Source organism: Dasypus novemcinctus, chromosome 11 (genome assembly GCF_030445035.2).
Source record: "Dasypus novemcinctus isolate mDasNov1 chromosome 11, mDasNov1.1.hap2, whole genome shotgun sequence".
NCBI classification, from domain to species: Eukaryota; Metazoa; Chordata; class Mammalia; order Cingulata; family Dasypodidae; genus Dasypus; species Dasypus novemcinctus.
Window position 1 is genome coordinate 63,112,022 of NC_080683.1, and position 20,416 is coordinate 63,132,437.

General features: G+C 39.7%; 1 protein-coding gene across 1 annotated transcript in view; it reads right to left on the minus strand.

Moving 5' to 3' along the window:
- The window catches only part of RRAGD (Ras related GTP binding D), a 31,238-nt gene that overhangs the window by 10,377 nt on the left and 445 nt on the right, over positions 1-20,416 (minus strand). The window contains exons 2-5 of the mRNA XM_004454520.4: positions 9,236-9,531; positions 3,807-4,006; positions 2,914-3,028; positions 1,941-2,083 (exon numbers count right to left, since the gene is read on the minus strand). Coding sequence (XP_004454577.1) covers positions 1,941-2,083; positions 2,914-3,028; positions 3,807-4,006; positions 9,236-9,531 — 754 coding nt within the window. The remainder of the gene's footprint in view (positions 1-1,940; positions 2,084-2,913; positions 3,029-3,806; positions 4,007-9,235; positions 9,532-20,416) is intronic.

A 20,416-nucleotide genomic window follows, 5' to 3' on the forward strand; every position in this document is an offset into this window, starting at 1 on the left:
GCTGCCTAAGGAGGGCTCCAGCTGGAGCACACACCCGCTACTCCCCGCAAGTTACCTGGGCTGGCACACAGCTGCTCCAACAAACAAACGATGAAACCCCAGAGCTGATGCCCCACCTGTGACCCAAACTGGTTCTTACTGAACCCGGGAGAAGGGGGAAGGTTTCAGGAACACTGCACTCTACTCCAGGAAAACAATCTGATGGCAAAGCTCAGCTTCTTCCTGCTCCCAACACGCACCCTCCCCATGTTTGTTTTAGCTGTGTAAAAAAGTAACTCTGAATAATATCGTTTACATGAACAACTTACCACTCGTGTCTAATTACCATATGGCACAATAATGATTATGCACATCGTTAAATATGTGCCAGATTAATTGTGTTGTTCATTGTATCTGATTACAACAGTAATCTAGACTGTAATCAGGGTACATTCAGCTTTCATGACTATTTCAAGGTCATTCTTATTTAAATTAATAGATTACTGCAGGGCAGTAATTTTGGGAAATAAGGTCTATTTCTAAAGCCAGACAGTAGTAATGTTGTTGATGATGATGATGACAACAATAATGGCAGCTACATTTTTCCAGCGTCTACCAGATAAAGGCACATTATGAACCTAATCCTGTGAGGTATGTATCAATTTTCTCCATTTCACAGAGGAGGAGAATGAAGCTCTGAGGGGCTGAATGACTTGCTTAGGGCCATATTTACAGCTGGGATTCACACCCAAATCTGTCCGTCCTTCCTCTTGGTCAAATGATGGAGGAAGGTTGTAAAGAAGTGAACAAAAAGGAAACGGGCACATGGGATTCACAGCTGAGAAGGACTTTCACAGGCCTGAATGACACCCCTGGATTAGCAAGGTCACCACACATATATCGAATATTCACTTCAAAGGTTTAAAAAAGGAAATGTCCAAATACACACACACAACCACATACATACATGTGTATGTATAACGGAATTAAGAGAGAGAACCTGAACTGAGTGGGCAAAGAATTTTCATACAGTGGAGAAGGAAAAGGAGAAATAAAATCTCAGCAGCAGCTGAAAAGAGGATTGTGAGGCTGTGTAAGACAGGTCACAGCCAGTAAGTAGAGAAGAGGAACAAAAGGAACAAGAACTCAGGGTGAACTCTTTAAGGGGATATTTACAAAACCTTTCTCTCCACAGTGATTTGCAGAGGATGTAAGTTCCAATACCAACAGAGAGCAACACCTTGACATCTTAAAATAGAAAAACAAAAACTAGTTCACACCCATTCACACTGTATAACACCTATTCAGCAAATTTACAATGAAGTAGAATTGTTTCTATATCTGGTAACAATTTTTCCAACTCCTTGTTAATTCTATATTATTTTAAATGCACATCAATTTGTTTTCTAAAAATGTAGATCATAATAATAAACAGGTAATGTTGCTTGATTTTATGAGTCTCTGCTGCCCCAATAGAAGAAAATCAAAAGTATATTTAAAAACATCCTGAGTTACTTCCCATAACAAAAAATACAACTGTTGTTAATCTGAGATATTTATTTAGAATACAAGAGTACATGACACCATGATATGCTGACAGATTTTTCAGAAGCACCAGGAATCAAGTAGACCTAAGTTTAAATTCTAGTTTTGCCCCTTTTTAGCAGTGAGCTGGAGTTAGAAACTTAACCACACTGAGCCTTTGTTTCCCCATCTGTAAAATGGGCACAGTAATTCCTGCCTCATGGAATAGTTAAGAATTAAACAACACAATACATGCAATGAAATTATTAGCATGATAAGCATTTGCACAATAACTGTTACCACTATCACATGCTAAATGGTATTGTTATTTATGGATCTCAGTCATTTAAAACAAAAGTATTAAAACCAAATAAGTAGATACAAAATATTATCAAGGAGTAGTTATGGTTTGTGGCCTTCAAGAATGATTTACTTACCCATAAATACAAGAGATGTCAATAACCACATCAATCATATCACAGCAGAGCTCATAGGTTTGCATATCCACTGGAGTACTGTCAGTTGCAATATAAATTTTGCTGACAACATCAAAAAGAAATGCCTTTTCAATTCCAGAATTCTGAAATAAAAAAGATGCTGTCTTAAAGTGACAGCTGATTTCAGACTGTACCTTAGTTATATAAAATTATAGGCCATTCTCAGTGTAAAATAGGGATAAACAAAAAGTCACTAAAAATTTAAGTTGTACCATTTTATTACTATTTAAACATCACCATAATCTTCTTTATAATTGAACTGCATCAGAAACAAAAAGTAGAAATTACAAAATTATGTACTTTAGACAAAGTAGCAGTGCTTTGTAACTCTTAAGAGATGTACCTGTAGTTAGGAGAAGGTCACATAACAATAAAATCTACATAATATTATACACCAAAAAGTGAATTTTACTGGCTATAAACTAAAAATCAAATTTTAAAAATCTAAGCAAACCAAAATGCGGTGGAGACAGAGTAAATATGAGTTTAAGTAACAGTCTCCTAACACAAACCTGACTCAACTGCGGTTCTGCAGAGCGTGCCTGCAGCTTTTGGTTTACAGGACTCATTCAACGCTTCATTTGTACGGTAATAAATATATTTTTAAAAATATATACAATAATATGTTTTATTGCCAAAACCAAGTTTTAAGATCCCTACCTCTGATAGGGCTCTGTTAATACTGAATGATTTCTATGATTTGAATAAACATTCTAATTATACCTGTGAAGGATAGGAATCCGTTTTTGGAGTGAAATTTTAAAGAATCCAAAACAATACGTAGGCATAATCTTCATAAGCAATACCTAAGTGACCCCGAAATGAACAAGCAGAAATAAGGAGGTATTTTTCATTCTTGCAATGTTATTCTTGAATTCTGCAAATGGATAATAGGAATATATTATGTACTTACTGAGATAAAGATGTTCAACAAATTCTCCAGGGTTGGGAGCTGTGGAATAAGTTTCTGAACCACTTTGCTAAAAGCTTCAAATATTGAATGATCATATATGCTTGTCAGATAAAAGCTGAAAGAGGAAACAATATTTCATCAGGGTTCCTTCTTACTGAAGAATAGATTGCTTAAGCTATGTCATAATACCTGTCTTCTGTAGCTGCAGTTCTAACACACATCTTAGCCACCTTCAGAATTCAAAACAACCTCAGTAAAAAATGAGCATATCTTAGCAAGCCATACTTCCTCCATATGCAAGAACTATGCCAATTCCCAGCTGTTCACTTGCTGGACTGAAAAGTTTAAAATGAGAGAATCCATACCAGATCATCTTTACACACGCCTCTTGGTTGTCCAGTTAGTAACTGCTATATTTCTGACACTGAAGCACCTAGTTTATTTTCTAATTTGCAAAATAAATAATGCATGTACTACCCAACTAAAAATGATGGGTAAGTTTTTCTCTGTGGGTATTTCTATTTGAGTTATTTTCAAAGTATTCCTTTATGATTAGTTACTATCATTTATCAGAACGGTAAACTTCAGCATCAGCTTCTGGATTATACCACTGAATTTCATATTATATGCTTATTTCAGAGAACGTTAGCTCTGACCATGTTTTAAAAATCACACACACTCTCACAAAACATCCAAACAAAACACTGCTTTCGCCAGACTAGAATTAGTACATGCGAAGCTTGCATCTCCTAAATGCTACCCTAATGTCTACGCACATAACAAAGTAAACAAGATATATTACCACCCCTGCTGAGCCAACTGTGGTGACTGAGGACCCCAAATCTGCTTTTTTCTGCCTATTACTGTGCTTCCTAAGCAGTTTCTGTTCTCACCTGAGGTGAATTTTTTCTAGTCCAGCATCTGCAAGGTCATCGTTTGCCCTCTGGTGAATATCTCTTTGGGTTTCAATTTTGTGGTCATCTGAGAGGCCGTCCACTTTATGAATAAACACTTCAAAGTTGATGTCAGGGTTGACTTTATAGGCCCGGGTCACGGTCAGGTGGAGCCTGGCCAGGGCTTCCATGTAATCATCCTAGGAACAAAGGCTCAGCCGTTAGAGGCCTGGAACCTTCTAAGCTCCCTTCCACAGACACCCTCAATCTCTGGAAACTACGTAAGTTCAACTCAAAAAAATATTTTGCAAAGGCCCAAATAAAAGCTGGTACCATAGAATTCATGTTTGAAAAATTAAGTTTTGTTATCACAGAGAAGGCAAAGAAATACAGCTGTAGGTTGCTGTGATTTGGGCAGATGACAGTCACAGAGACCAGAGTTGCACGCCTCTCAGCGGCTTGTCAAGAATGTGGGTTTCCTCGTAAGTGGGTTTCATGAAGAGAAACTGAACCACCACCTAGGACCTTTCCCAGAATAAGATTCCTCCCAGCTTTTTGAGTCTCTTGGTGAACTGTGACAAACAATGAGAGATATGGAGATAGGTCACCAGGAGGATGGGGAAGGAGTCAGAGAAAAAATGGTGGGATCGCTGGTCTAAGGCAGAGGTCAGCAAACCATGGCCCACAGGTCAAATTGGGCCCACTACTATTTTTTAAATGAAGTCTTATTGGAATACAGCCACATTCGTTTACCTGTCATCTAAGGCTGCTTTCATGCTACAGCAGCAGAGTTGAGTAGTTTTCGTCTGTGAAAACTCCAGAGAGAGAGTACAATCTGCAAAGCTTAAAATATTTACCATCTGGCCCTTTATAGAAAAAGTTTGCCAATCCTGGTCTAGTGTGATTGCCCCAAATTACACAATACTACTTTTTGTCCTTCCCCCAGATGATACCAACACCTTTATAACAACATAATGAACAGCCGGTATATTCATCTCTTAGTTTAAGAAATAAAAGATTAGACACTGAAGCCCTGTTTCACCCCATCCTCCCAGCCCACCTTCCAGCCACCCCCCAACCTGAGTTTTGTGCTTATTCACTCTTCTCTTTATACATTTATTACATCCATACATATTCCCAAACATACAGAATTCTTTTACATTGTTCTAAAATTTACAAAAATCTCAAGTTGCATATATTTTACAATTTGCCTTTTAGACTCAACATTCACCCATGCCGAAGTGCGTAATTCCAGTGCATAATTCCTTTTAACTGCTCTATTATATTTCATTGAATGAATGGTCCTCTTACCTGCCTGTTGACAGACATTCCAAATGTTTCTAATTATGTTAGAAAAGGTTCATGTGAACAATCTCATGCACACGTCCTTGGGCCCATTTGCAAGTGTTCTACGCCTTACTCTGTGAGGGCTGCAGTCGCTGGGCCATGGGGTATCAGTACCTTCAACCTGACTAGCTAGAGAGCGAGCCCAATGAGCCAGACCCTCACCAATGTCTGGTGTGAAGTCTTTTAATTTCTGCCAATGTGAAGGGTATGAACAGGTTTGGTTTTAATAGCAAAAAAAAGGAAAGGGATTGAAATTATTTCAAAATTTAATGTTGAAAGAGATTTCTAAGATAAGGGACTTTTCATTCCCCGTTTTAACTCTAAACCTGAGGTTTAAATGAAAGGCAAACTGGACACTGGAGCCAATAGGTCAGGCATTTTTGAAGTAAAAATGCTAGCTTAATGATTTACAGCACTTTTTAACACCTTAACATATCTCAAATAAAAACTAATGCTTTTACTGAATGGTTCCGCATATATGAAATTCTAGAAAAGGTAAACTCATCTGTAGAGAACATTGGCTACCTGATCTGGCCAAAAGTTTCAGGGGCTATGTGAGAAAAGGTATAAGGAAAATTTGGGGGTTGGCAGAAACAACCACTACACCAATTGTGGGGTAGTGACACGGTACATACATTTGTCAAAACTCATTAAACTGTACACTTAAAACAGATGCACTTTACTGGGTGAAAGTTACACCTTTAAAAAATCCCAGACTAATGTTATTGTTCATATCTGTAACTGAAGAGGGGAGTTTAAGGGACATGTCTGTGAGCAAAACCAATGGCAAGAGAACATCACAATCTCAAATGACTTGAAATTTTCTACTCTAACCTGCAAAGTATATAAAATCATACCTGTGGTCTGATTACCAACTAAGTGATAAAGCAGTATATAGCTACAAGGGCCAAAATATGGCACTTAAAAGAAGAAAATATTTGGTGAATTAGAATAGATGAATTGCGGATGAGTCTTCCCATTTTAAATGTCTGTATCTGTTATCTTCATGACAAATAAAAACAAAGGGAAAACATAAGTCTAGTCTCTCCTCCAAAATTAGATCTAGGAATTATCAGCAGGTCACAATCACCAACACAAGCAAAGCCAAAACTCCCTTTTGGATCCAAAGGCGGTGTGGAATGGCTGCAGAGCTCTGGAGGTGGCCCTGGAGACAGTGGCACACAGTAAGGTGACACTTCTGTGGGGTCTGTGGGAGGCGGAGGTGGGGATGAAGAGAAGGGAGGAGCAGGGGGAGGGCTAGGCTAACATATTTAGCTCATGAGGAATCACTCCTGATGCTTTTACTCTCCTTTATTTCACAGCATTCCGTGAAGACATATTTTCTCCTTGGTGATATACTTATCTGGCAATCCTGTGATTGTGAGGAATTCAAAAGTAAAAACTTAAAATATGAGATATCAGGCCAACAAAGCACTGCTTAGATGTAAAGGAAATGCCACTAAAGTGCACAAACTCTAAAGTTTGTGTGGTTTTTTGGGGTTTTTTTTAGTGTTTGTTCTCACACCACATGGAGATTCCTAGAAACATGATTTTTACAGTCTGCTTCTAACAGAAAAGTATATTAGGCTCTAAAACTCCTTATTTGATTATTTTTAATTTTTTGGTAAATGAGAGCTCAACAATATTATCTGTAACTTCTAAAAAAAAGTATAACATAAAAAAAATGAATTTCTCATACCTTTTCATTAACTTTCTCTGCTCTACAGCCAAAAACCAACAAAACAACAAAACATAATTACCAATCCAAACTGAAGGTCTGTTTTTCATGTTCAGGGAAAATTAAAACTGAATTACAGTTGCAATTTTAAACATAGACAAATACATCTATTTTATAAGCCATATTACATACTGCTTTACATACATATCAGCTTCCATATCACACATTATAAACCATATTACACACACCTGAGATAGATTTGCGCTGGAAATTTGAAATCCACAAATGCAAACTGCTATATGAGAATAACATGACATTTAAGTAAGAACTTACTAAGCTGCTGTGGGGTGGAATTTACTTATCCAAGGGCAGGGCTGCTACTGTTACTTAATTCAGCAGCTACAGAAACAGTGGTGACGTGATTTAGGGAGAAAAACAGAGCTTAGAAGAGACAGATGAGCGTTAACATCCCCGGAGTGCCCCCTACAGCAGGGCTCACCTCGGCACTGCCCTCGAGCTCCAGGCTCCCTCGTTTATGGTGCTGTCAGACCTGAGGCAGGAAGGCAAGAGACACTGCCCAGGCCACAGATGGACCAGAAAGCAGGTCAGTACAAGTGGGAGGGCCAGGAAAGCAGCCCTGGGCTGCCTGCACGCACTCTGCAAGCACACCCCACGCATTCCTGTATGGATCCATGGGAGGAGAGTGAACTGCTGCAGGACACCAGCTCTCACAGATAAGGCATTTGATTTAAAGTCTCCCCCAACACCCTCACATAAAACAAAGGAACCCTTTTAACCATAAGGCCATACTCCCACAACTACACATGAAATACACAGTGCAGCCACTTGGAACTGAATGGCTTAGTTGAAAATTTCCTAATGATATTAAACAGACACCTAGACCCCTGAATGAATTTGTTATCCTCTCAGGCATAAGCATCTTCTCCAAAAAGCACGAGCTCAGGACCGTTATTTCCAGCAGTCTTCATAACCCTCCCTCTGTGACACCACTGGTGCTCCTGGAAGGGCCGTGAGCCCAGCCGAGGCGATGCAGGCCAGCGGCAGGGCAACCTGCCTGACTGTAAGTCCACAGTCACAGAAGAATGTCACAACCTTCAGAGCAGGTTTAGCCCATGCCAGTAGGACCTGCTGCCTCCTACTCCCCACAGATGCAAAGAGACTCCTTAGGACTGCCACGGGCTGGGTCATGCGTCATGGATACTTTTGGAGAGTAGGTGGACAAGAAGAGGTTTAAGAGCATCAATGTCCCAATCCTGCTACATGTACTCTTTCCTAAAACACACCTGCCTGGGACGGATCTGAAGCCCTGCCTTTCCCCTTACCCACCTCCCCTTCACACAATCGGCCCTGCTCAGACTTCATGGGCCAAAGGCACACTCCTCAGCCAACTGGAATCTTACCCCCGTCCATGGTGGCCCCAGCTTATTAAATACAAAAGTACAAAAGACACAATCCAGAATGCCAATGTGATAGTGATAAAGTGAATCACTCTGATGACTGGGTAATAACACTCTTTACAAGTCAAGGGATTCCCAATTCTTTGCTTTCAACAAAGCTGAAAGAGGCCCTAATCAGAATACCTGTTGATAAATACTTAAAAATAATGTTTCATGATAGAAAACAGAGCACTTTGGGGGATATAACTTGGAAGAGTTTAGATAATTAAGTGAATGCTACAATGAAACTCAACTGCTTATTACATGAACAAGGTTTCTCAGTGCTTAACAGCTATACAAACAAAAACCAAAGCTAGACTTGATGAAGAACTGAGTCTGATTTGGGCATGGATGCATGAATTAAGTAGAAAAATATCCATCATATTCAGAGATATATCTTCCAATCAAATTTTACTTTTTATATTCAAAAATTATCTATAAAATAACCCTGTATGTTTAATTATAAATATAAATATATTTAACAAATTGCATGCTATTAATTAGAATAATTGGATTCAGAAGGAAAACTTCCACACTTAGCACTTATCTTCCTAGGAAATAATAAACACTTTTAAAATGTAAAAAACACACACACACATACACACAAGCACATATTTGTTGCAGAGAAGTTGTGATCTTGTACAGATGTCTGCCAAGGTTACCAGAGAGAGATGACACATATTTGCTGTCCTTGGGCTTGATGGTCCACTCAGACCGTGAAGTTTCCTAAGTCTGTGATTTGCTGAGCCCCCTAATGGTCAGCTGTTGGTCAGGGCTGGATGGAGGAAACTTTTTCTCCTTTGCAAAGTCTGAGAGTTGAGAATCACCTGTTTGGCAGAAAAGCCTACTCCAGATTTCAAAAACCAAACCAAACCCAAACCATCAGAAACGAACTTGTTTTAACCCGGAGAGCTGCCCGTATACATGGCTGAGACTCTGAGCTTTACCTGGGAGTCAATGACAAATATCAGTGCTCCTGTTCCCCTGAAGATCATCTCATAGTCAAATGTAGGGTCAAAAAAGTCAATCTGCCCTGGGAAGTCCCAAATCTGAAAATTAACAAAGGAGCTGTTGGAAACATCTTCCCGGCATATCTTGTTAGTGCTCTCCAAGAACAGAGTTTCGTTGGGAGACATTTTGTGAAAGACAACTTTCTGAATAGATGACTTGCCACTTCTCCTCAGGCCCATGAGCAAGATTCTCGGCTTCACCTCAGTGCTGAAGGGATCGCTGAAGTCCAGAACTGGAGAAACCACAAAAAGAATGAGGGTGAGATGCTTTCACAGTGGTTAATTAGAGGAGTTTCACTTCCACCTCAAACATGATTTATGATTTACAGTCAATGCTACTCTTCCAAATACCCAGAAAGCTAACAAAATCTCCACTCATCGACGGGACAGCTTCTGGTAAGTGAAAATGCTCAAAATGGCGTTTTACTATCCTCTCAAACCATCCCAGAGGGCCAGAAAAACTGTATGATTCCACAGTACAAGCAGGGAATCTGGTGTGTGAAGAGTAGAGATTTCCTGGAGCATATTGTCTGCAGGATGGAATCCAGGTCTCAGGATTTCAGAGCAATGGTCTTTGCCAAGATCATCAGTCTCTGTGCACTAAAGACATGCATGCTAGTTTCTCTACATTATGCTTCTCTCAGTTACCCTATCCTGGCCAGTGTTTGCACATGCCACAAATGCCTGGAAAATGGGCATGTATTAGACACTTCAGAATTGGACTGTGTTAGAGAGCAGACACAAATTTTGAGAGAGGCAGACCTCTCCCAGGTCCACCCTGGCTCTAGACTTGTGTCCCCAGTAAGGAAGCCACCAGCCATTTGTAGCTACTGAAATGTAAATTAATTAAAGTCTATTATATTTTGACAGCTCAGCCAGCTTAGCCATAGAACAACACCATCATCACAGACAGTTAGTTCTAAAGCACCGATCTAGTACCTGGTAACAGACATTCAATCCTAAAATCATGTGCCAAGGGTCCTTCAGGGATCAAGCATTACTGGATAAAAACAGGAATTGCTGTAAAGGCTCAAAACCCTGTAAGGCATGTTCTCTCTTTTCTTTGTCCTGAAAAAAAGTGTTCTTTCTACAATATTCTTTAGTCCTAGGCAATCACTTAATTCCTGAGCAGCCTCCCTACTTGACTAAGAATGTGTACATAGAAGCAAACCAAGTGTAACCTATTCGTTAAGTATTAGGGCTCTGAAGTCAACAAGACCCCAAGTTTAAGCTGTAAGGACCTGGAAGAAGATAATAAACTTTGAAACTCAGTTTCAAAGCCATAAAATAAGAGTTGACAATGATAACAAACATTACTATGTTGTAATTAAATGAGAGTACCTAAAATAGTTATTAACAATAAGACTCATTCAGCAAATAGAAAGGGATCGCCTAGGGATGCAAATGTCGTTTGAAAGGAAGCTAGAAAAATAATCTAGGAACTGAATAACGTAGTGAATCTGACGGTGGATGAGGATTGTGGTTAACAGTACAAATACAAGAATATTTCTTTATGAACTAGAACAAATGTATGGCAGTGTCACAAGGTGTTAAGAATATGGTGATGCATGGGAAAAATACAATTAATGTATCTAGGGGACTATAGTTAATAGCAATATTGTAATATACTAATATTGACGTCAAAGAAAGTACTATATCAATGCTAAAGGTCAATAGTAGGGAGGTATGAGATTCTAATTCTTCTGGACTAAGGAAAATTTACTGAGGCAATGAACGCACAACTCTGTGATGAAAGTGAGAGTCAATGAGTGTACACTTGGGATGAATTTTACAAGGCATGGGACTATATAACACAGTGAACCACGTGGTGGATGATGGATTGTTGTTAACAGTACAAATATGAGAATGTCTCTCATGAAATGTATACATGGTGTTAATAATAGGGGGTTGTATGGGAAAATATACCAAATGTAAGCTATGGACCATATAGTTAGTAGTAATATTTTGATGTTCTTTTATAACCTGTAAAAATCTTCCACAACAATGAAAATTGTTAGAAGAGGGGTGATGTACGGGAAAGCTGTACATTATGCATGACTGTTTTTGTAAGCCTACAACTTCTCTAATAAAAAACATATTTAAAAATTTTTTAAATAAAATACTTACCATGCTCCCCCCCCCGCAAGTAAGACTCATTCAGTGAACTGTGTTGAGACAACTGGATATCTACATGTGAAAGAATGAAATTGGACCTCTAGCTCACATCATATACCAAAACAAACACACGTAAAATGAATCAGAGACCTAAATGTGACAGTTAAATATATAAAACTCTTTAAAAATATATTTAGTATAAATCTTCATGACCTGGATTAGGCAATGGTTTCTTATATATGACATTAATATACAAGCAGTCACAGAAAAAAAAGAGATAAATTGGATTTCCTCAAGAAGGTGAAAAGAAAACCCACAGAACTGGAAAAATGTTTGTAAATCATTTATCAGAAAAGGATCTAGAGTCCAGAATATATAAAGAATATTTAAATCAATAATAAAAAGACAACCCAACTTAAAAATAAGCAAAGGACTTAAATAGACATTTTTCCAAAGGAAATATACAAATGGCCATTCAGCATATGAAAAGATGCTCAATATCATTAGTCATCAGGGAAATGCAAATCAAAACAATAATGATGTATTTCTTCCTACCCACTAGGATGGTTACACTCAAAGACAATGACAAGTATTGGCAAGCACATGGAGAAATATGAACCCTTATATATTACTGATGGGAATATAAAATAGTGCAGCTGCTTTGGAAAACAATTCAGTTGTTCCTCAAAATGTTAATCATAGAGTTACCATATAACCTAGCAATTCCACTCCTAGGTAAATACCCAAGAAAACTGTAAACAAGTCTACACAAAAACATGTACATCATCAATACTCAAAGCAGCATTATGCATAGCCAAAAAGTAGAAACAACCCAAAAGTTCATCGATTGAAGAACTGGAAAAACAAAACGTAGTATAAAATTATTCAGTCATAAGAAGAGATGAAGTATGACTTAAGCTACAACATGGAAGAGCCTTGAAAACATCATGGTAAGTGAAACCAATTTTTTTTTTAAAAGCGGAATATACATTAAATTTTTCCTTAGTTTCATTTTCTTCTGAACTACACCTCATTTTTTCACAGTTCCTGATGCCAATCTAAATTAATCCAACAGAGAACAGAAAGTAATTGTTTATTTCCCTATTGTAACTTAACTAAAAAAATTCTATAGCTGTCCAAAGCACATGCTAATACTTGATAATATCATAGTAAATTCATATTTCAATTTCTGACAGGTTTAGGTAAATAGCCAAGTTTCAAATAAAACAATGAATGAAAAAAGTGATCAGGTACAGATACGCACACTGTTCCACTATAATCAACACCTCACCTCCCGCACACTTTTCCCAATTCAACAAACTGCTGATAATATACTATATAAACAGTAATGTGGAAGTAAACCACCCCACAAGGTCATTTGCTTTTTTCCTTCATCTGTGATTACATATTTTACTAATTCATAGTATTGTCACTACAAAAGAATCTTAGCAAAAGCAGGGCATGAATTAAAAAGAAACCAAGACTTCCTGTTTCAAAATATCCGACTGATAACATGCTAGTCTTTCCCTTCCATACCAAATCCCTAATAGAAAAGGCATGAACAATAAATAAGCAAACAGATAGTTGAGCTTGAAACAAAAAGGAGAATTCAAAGTTGACAATCAAGAAATTCCTTAAAAGCAAAACCAGATTAGTAGCTAATCTAAGGGTTCTTAATCCAAAGGGTCGGTGGAAAGACTTCAGGGGGTCTGTGAGCTTATATTGAAAAAATCAATTTTATTTTCTCTGACCTCTAACTGAAATCTAGTACTTCCTTCACTTATGAACGTACACAATAAATTACAGAAGTATTCATTTCATATCACATTACAGTTGCTGCCTATCTCGAAAAATTGCTTACATTCATCCATACCTCAAAATTACGGTAGTTGTTAGACCTGATGCTAGTGTTATAAAACTATCTGCCTCAACAGTCTGAGAAGCAGTCCGTGGAATAAAAAAGGTTAAGAACCCCTCAATTAGATTCAAGAGGGAACCTATGGTAGATTTCTGCTGCAGAAGACAGAACCAGAGGAAGCCCACAGCAGGAAGGTACATGAAGATAACCGACAGGATCATTATTGGAGAATCACAGTAAGAAGAGCCAAGCAGATAAACCCTGTACACCATTCCCAATCCCTCTTCCCCCCTCACACACCAGGATATCTGCATCTGGGGTTGGAGAGGGAGTGAATGTGGGAGCTGGGGTAAGAGGAAGCAGTCTCCCCTCCCCCACCTCCAGAGGTTAGAGATGTCCAGGAGGAATAATGGGCATCCACACCATCACCTCAAAGTCCTCCCCACCTTCCCTAACTCTCACTGAAATGTGTGGAGTACAACAGGTGGAAGGAACACCCGTCACCCTCTCCAATCTACCAGAGGGCTGAAGAAAGCCCACAAGCCCTAATCCCAGTCCTGTGAACACGAGTTTATTTGTAAATGGGATCTCTGAAGATGTTACCAGTTATGATGAGGCCAAACTGGATTAGGATGAGCTCTAATTCAATATAACCAGAATCCTTACAATGACATGGAACTCTGAGCACAAAAAGATACAGCCCTGTGATGGAGGTAAGAGACTGCCAAGGAGCATCATGGAGTGGATGGAGGCCACCCACCAGAAACCATGGAGGGGCATGAAGCGGACTGTACCCTTCAAGAGCAGGCATGGTCCTGCTAACACTTTGATTTCCAACTACTGGCCCCCAGACCCACCAGATAATAAATTTCTGTTGTTTAAGCCAACTCGTCTGTGATACTTTGTCACAGCAGGCTGGCAAACTAAGCCACAGAAATGAACAAAGGAATGGACCTGTGAGACACTGAGGTAGACTCCATAAGACTTGGTGACCCCGTGGATGTGAGGATCGAGAGTAGTCCTGGGTTCCCAACATGACAGACTGAGTGAACAGGGGCCCCATTCACCAAGTGGTAAAAGAGGAGGCTTGAACAGGCTGTTGAATGCAAGGTGCCTGTGGCCCGGTCAAAAACTCATAGGCTTTTTAACAAAGGAAGGAAGGAAAGAACTAGCACCTTAGTGCCTGAGGCGGCCCGGGAGGCTTATTATAAGAAGGTACCAAAAATCAGGAAAACGGCATTTGAAGTCCAATATATACTACCTTAGGCTGGCCCTACGGGTTGGCCCTCCATCGCTGAGCTCAAGGGGTCCCTCAGGAAGACTGAGACATCCTATTAAATGTATTTCACTTAACACTGATGTAGTACATATTTGCAAGCTATTATAATTAAGGAGAAAGTTCTCCAAGAGATGTCATCTTTGAACAGGCCCAAAATCAGAAAATAAAACAAAAATTTAACAAGAAAATTAGGATAATGTGGTGGCCAAGTCAGGGCAAGTAGAACAGTTAAAAAATTACTGGATCAGTGCCAGACTTGGGTTCATGTCCCAACTCTGCCATTTACTAGTTGTGTAACACCAGATACGTCCCTAATCTGTGTCTTAATTTCCCTGTCAGTCTCTTTCAGCCTACACACACATCTTTTTTCCTCTTTCTTTTTCTTCCCAACTGGGCAACTAGAGGGTCTACTGTGGAATGTGACTACAGTCAGAGGCTCCCTCAACCTGAAGGGAAAGTTAGAATCTCATTCCTATTAATATTCCATGGGTCTACAAAGGTTTTTAGGGTCTATAAAGGCTTTTAGGGTCTATGCAGTTTTGGTTTTAGGAAGGAGTCTCTGGTTTGTTTCTGTTTGCAACATTATCTGTGGCTCCCTTATGTTCCTGGGATAGAGAGTTGATCAGTGGAACTATTTATACATTCAAGACTCAAGAGTTCAATGAATTCCAACACAAGTAAGGATTAAACATCAATAATAACAGTACTACTACTAAGAGAACTTGAAAAAAATCATGAAAAGTCACTGTCCTTTTGATTATCTACTTAGGGAGGAGAATTAAATGCAAATAGAACACATTTACAAAGGCAAATATAAAAGTGATTTTTTGAAGACAAAATATTCTCAAATCACATTTCTAATGTGTTCTGACTTACCTACCAGTAGTCTTACAAGTAGCAAAATGTGTTCTTGTGAGTTTTTTTTTTTTAACAACAGTTTTGACAACGAATCAAAGTTGTTTTTATGTATTCCTCTATTTTACACACTGGAAAACAGACTGGACTGTCTTTGAGAAGAGAAAATCGGGCTGGTTCCTAGAAGCTTTAGGACTGTTTGTCTCGAGTATCACAGCAGAACCAGAGAAAAACACTGCCACAAGGCAGCTTTTAAGGCTTTGGCAGAAGAGGATTTTAAAAAAGCTTAAATAAAACAAAGCTCAATATCATTAGCCATTAAGGAAATGCAAATCAAAACCATGAGATACTACTTCACACCCACTAGGAAGGCTATTACTTAAATAACAGATTAAGGAGGATGATAAATAAGAACCCTTGTACACTACAGGTGGTAAACGGTGTAACTGAAAATCAATTAGTCAGTTCCTCCAAAAGTCAAACACAGAATATGACCTGTCAATCCCACTTCTAGGAATATACTCAAAAGATATGAATGCAGGAACTCGAAGAGATATTTGTAACATTAATGTTCACAACAGCATTATTCACAATAGGCAAAAAAATGGAAGCAACCTGAGTGTCCACCAACAGGTGTATGGATAAAGAAAATGTGGTATATACACTCAGTGGAATAGTATTCAGTCATGAAAAGAAACTAAATCTGATCCATGCCACAACAAAGAACCCTGAAATCATCATGTTGAGTAAATTAAGCCAGACGCAAAAGGACAAATATTGTGTGACTGACATACATGAAATATGTAGACTTCAAAGAGACAGAACATAGGTAGTAACCATGCACAGGGTCGGGGGAGAAGAAGAAGAAGGAGTTATCACTTAATGTGTACAGAATTTCCTCCAGGTGATCAAAAAGTTTTGGTAATGGATGGCAGTGATGGTAGTGCAATATTTTGAATATAATTAATAGCACTAAATTTTATACATTTCTGAAAGTGGTTAAAATAGGAAAACTTGTGAATACAGTTAGCACAATAAAATGTTTTCCTAAAAAAAAGAATAAAAGGGGTAGAAAAGAAAGAAAGAAAAATGAGCAAGACAGAAGTAGCTGTGGTAGGGAATGAAAGCCTGCCACCAACAATTGCTCTGGGGGAAAAGGGTAGTTGAACTCTGGGGCAAACATATCTGGGGGCTGACAAAGATGGCCTTTCAACCCACAGCCATGTCCTTAATCCAGAACTCACTGTTTCTGTCTCTCTTTCCATTAGATAGCTGTATCTCTGGTTCTAATATTAAAATGTAAGAGATTTCTGATAAATGTAGAGATGATGATTTTATGATACCCTGAATCACTGAAACGTGTTTCCAAAGGATCCATTTTAAAATATGCTCTCCTAATATAGTTATTTGAACAAGTACTGTGTCTAAGGTGTGCCCTTGGTAAAATCATTTTAACTATTCTGTTATTTCCATCTATTCCAACTGCTCTGTATCTCTGTATTTTGGGGCCAGAAGGAAACTCAAGAGGGTAGTAGCTGTGGCCAAGACTACAGTCAACACAGTTGTTTTTTGGACAAGACAAAATCACAAGGAAAGGGGTTTACATTTCTACACAACACGCACTTGGTCCTCTTTAGCTCCCTTTTAGCTCATGATGTGACCTTAGAAAAGTCCCCTGGCATCGCTGCACTATGGTTTCAGTATCAGCAGAATAATTATCTCTACATACTCTCAGGGGATAATGAGAAAATGAATGCACTGAAAAATTTTTTAATTATTTAAGAAGAAAAAAGCTGTGGCTGACAATTAATAGAGAAATGTGAATTGTTAGATTCGTCCCATTTACACCCATCAGGGTAGTATCACCTACTGACCTCTGGACCTTTCCTGTACCCAGTAACCATCTAAACTATCACTTTCTCAGGCCCAAAGGTAATAATACACAGGATACTATGGAAACAAAGACCACACTTAGCCAGATTGTGGATGGGCAGCTACCTTAGCCAAGTTTCTGCTGAAAATTGGGAGGGACTCTTGGGAAATTTTTTTCACTTTCTGATTAAGTATGATCTTTTAATTGCTTTCCTTGTTACTACAGTTATTAACATACAGTAATTTACTAAACATTTAAAAGGTCATGTGTCTAAAAAAACCATTATATTTTGCACGATTATTTTTAATGGATTCTTGCTGCCCTCTTGCTCAGGTGCTTTATCTGGAGTTTAGGAGTTAAAGGAGAGACTTATCTTATCTCTGATTAACTACCCTGAAAGGGGTGGGGGAGGTGCCCAAATCTGTCCTTAATAGAACTAAAGTGCCCTGGAATGCTCCTGCTAGTCATGAATAAAATTTGGAGTGTAAGCCAAAGAAGAAGTGCAATTTAAGTCTCTCCTTAGCTGCACTACATTTTCAAACTTAGCACAAAGTGGTAAAACTTACAAAGCACTTAAAAAAATATCAGAGCTTTCCTTATAAGACTAAGGAAAATGAAAATCACATTATGCACCTTCAAACCACATTCTTTTGTGCAGCTCCTGATAACTTGCTTGGCAATGTACCTGATGATGCCAGTTAGTCATGCATTCCACCCACCAGGGTAGATTGCTGAGCCTCATGGAAAAAAGCCCCAGGTACTAGTAAGCACAAGTACTAATCCAAGAAGGGTTCAACAGAGATATGCTTTGCTTATCGTCCAAAGGGTATCTATATCCATTTTTTTTGGAATAAACAAGTCCATTTTTTCATGTTATTTTTAAAGTCTGAGTAAATGTGCATATTACCAAAAATAAAACAGGATTATAATGCAACATGTGCCCAGGGCCCACTGGAAATCAGGATGACCCTTTGTTGGCATCTTGAGGTCCCAGCAATCAGTCCTCTGAAAGTCCCAGGAACAGAAGTCACAACTCCCAACACCACCAATCCCAGCTAGAACAGCTGATTGAGGTGTCTGTCTCTGGAAAGCAAATGTTCTGACAGAAGTCATACTAAAGGCCTAAATCCCAATATCAAAGCCAGAAAAACCTGGAAAGTACAGGAGCCAAGAGATAGTGCAGCAAGCCTTCTGAGAAACAGACTACCTGTCCACAGCCTGCCCAAGAGAGGAGGCCAGGTTTAAGTAGCGTCTGCCACAGCACATTAATTCATCTCTCTCCTTACTGCATGAATATACTCAATCTCTTTATAGCAAGATTCCAGGTTGATCCTGAGAACTCACGTGGAGTATTTTATTACTGAAGTAATCAAAAGCACCAGTTACAGGTGGGTTTGCCAGTAGGCTTGCAGTAGAGCAAAGCCTCCAAGTTGGGGCTGTGGCAAGTTCTTTGTTCAGGAAATCCCACTCCCCAGGCAGGGCTTTGCACTTCAAGTCCCCCAAATCAAACTTTAAAAGTTACCCCTTCAAGAACTGCAAAATAAATAAGCAGGTCCCTGTTTTTCCCGGCACCCCTCTGGCCTCCAGACAATATCAAATTACAGGGCTTTTCCTCCAGGATGTAGTTTTCTTTTCCATTTTTTTAAAAAAGAATATCACATATTCACCCCATCGTGTGTCTCCCACTTCAAATACCTTACAAATACTTTCCCTTTCTAAATCTCTTGATTCTCCTAAGAATCTGGGAGGAGCTAAAGAATGCAATTTGAATAATAATGAAGGGGCTGAACAATTTAATTAGGAAAGGTAGCTCTAGAGACTCCAATAAAATGACTGAAATTCTTTTTCTACAAAAATATGGCCAACATGCTCAAATGGGGAACCAATTAGGAAGAAAGGAGAGGAGCAAAGCACACAGAAGTATCAGTTTAACCAAATGGGGACTCAACATTGAAAAAGGGTGACTAGAAAGTTGCTTTCTTCATCTATCAGGCGTAAGGCTGAGTTAACTTTCTTCCCTTTCTGATTCATAGAAAGTAGAGCCTACCATATGTAAAATAATAAAAAGAAGGCTGTCTTCGGGGGACTCTGTGTAAGAAATTTAAAATAAATTCAATAAAAGTTCTTCATAACAAACAAAAAAACAGCCACAAAGGTACTTTTATCCGTCAATTTCTTCAATATAGAAACAAAAAGTTAGCTCTTCCCCTAGGATGCACACAGCTTCACCTAGAAGTTATGTTTAACAGCCGCATTCTATTGACCTTTTCAAGTGACCTTACAATAAAGGATATTTACCTTGCTTTTGAGAAAAACAAAAATGGTTTCTCTGGAATTCTAAAAACCTAAGCTGCCTTAAGCGTTAAGAAGAAAATGCAGGAAGCCCCCACAGACTGAGCGACTGCTAAAACCGGCTTCTTGAACAGGAAATCGAGTTTGCTTTCTCAATGGCAATGTATTCCCCCGCCCAGCGCTCACTCCTGGGCAGAAACTGCCATGCCCAGATGGTGACACTGAGTGCAGATAAGGTATCCTAACAACCCTTTCTGCCCGGATCCCGAGAAACCCGCGGTCGCCGAATCACCTGTGCACGCCTTCCCACCTCCCAGCCGGTCTCCCCACACCGCAGACCTGGGCAGCCCCAGGACCCCTCCCGCAACCACACCGGACAAGACTGACATCCACAGCTGCCGACCACCCTGCCAGTCACGCTGCAGCCGGCTGCCGTTTTTAGCCCGATATCTGACCCCGGCTCCAACAGCAGCTTTCAGGAGAGGTCCCAGGGCGCGCCGGGCACTTCCCTTTCTTCTCCGCTCCCCAACCCCAGACCCAGCAGAGAACTCCGGGTGAGGGGGAGGTCCAGCCCTGGAGGGGGCCAAGACAGGACGCATTCCTCCAGCCCAGGCGCTTCCTCCTTTCCCTCTTCCTTCCATCTCCACTGATTCGGGTCCCCCCTCAGCCAACTGCACCAGGATTCCCCTATTTTTCAGTTCTCCGGCGCCCCTCCCCACCCCCACCCCTCAACTCCGCTCTCCAGGATCCCCTCCAAGTCTGCGGCCCGCGTGCCAGGCCCGCCCGGGGCGGAAAGAGGCCGAGGAAAGGGAAGGGGCGCCGGCTGAAGACGCGCGGGGCGGGGGA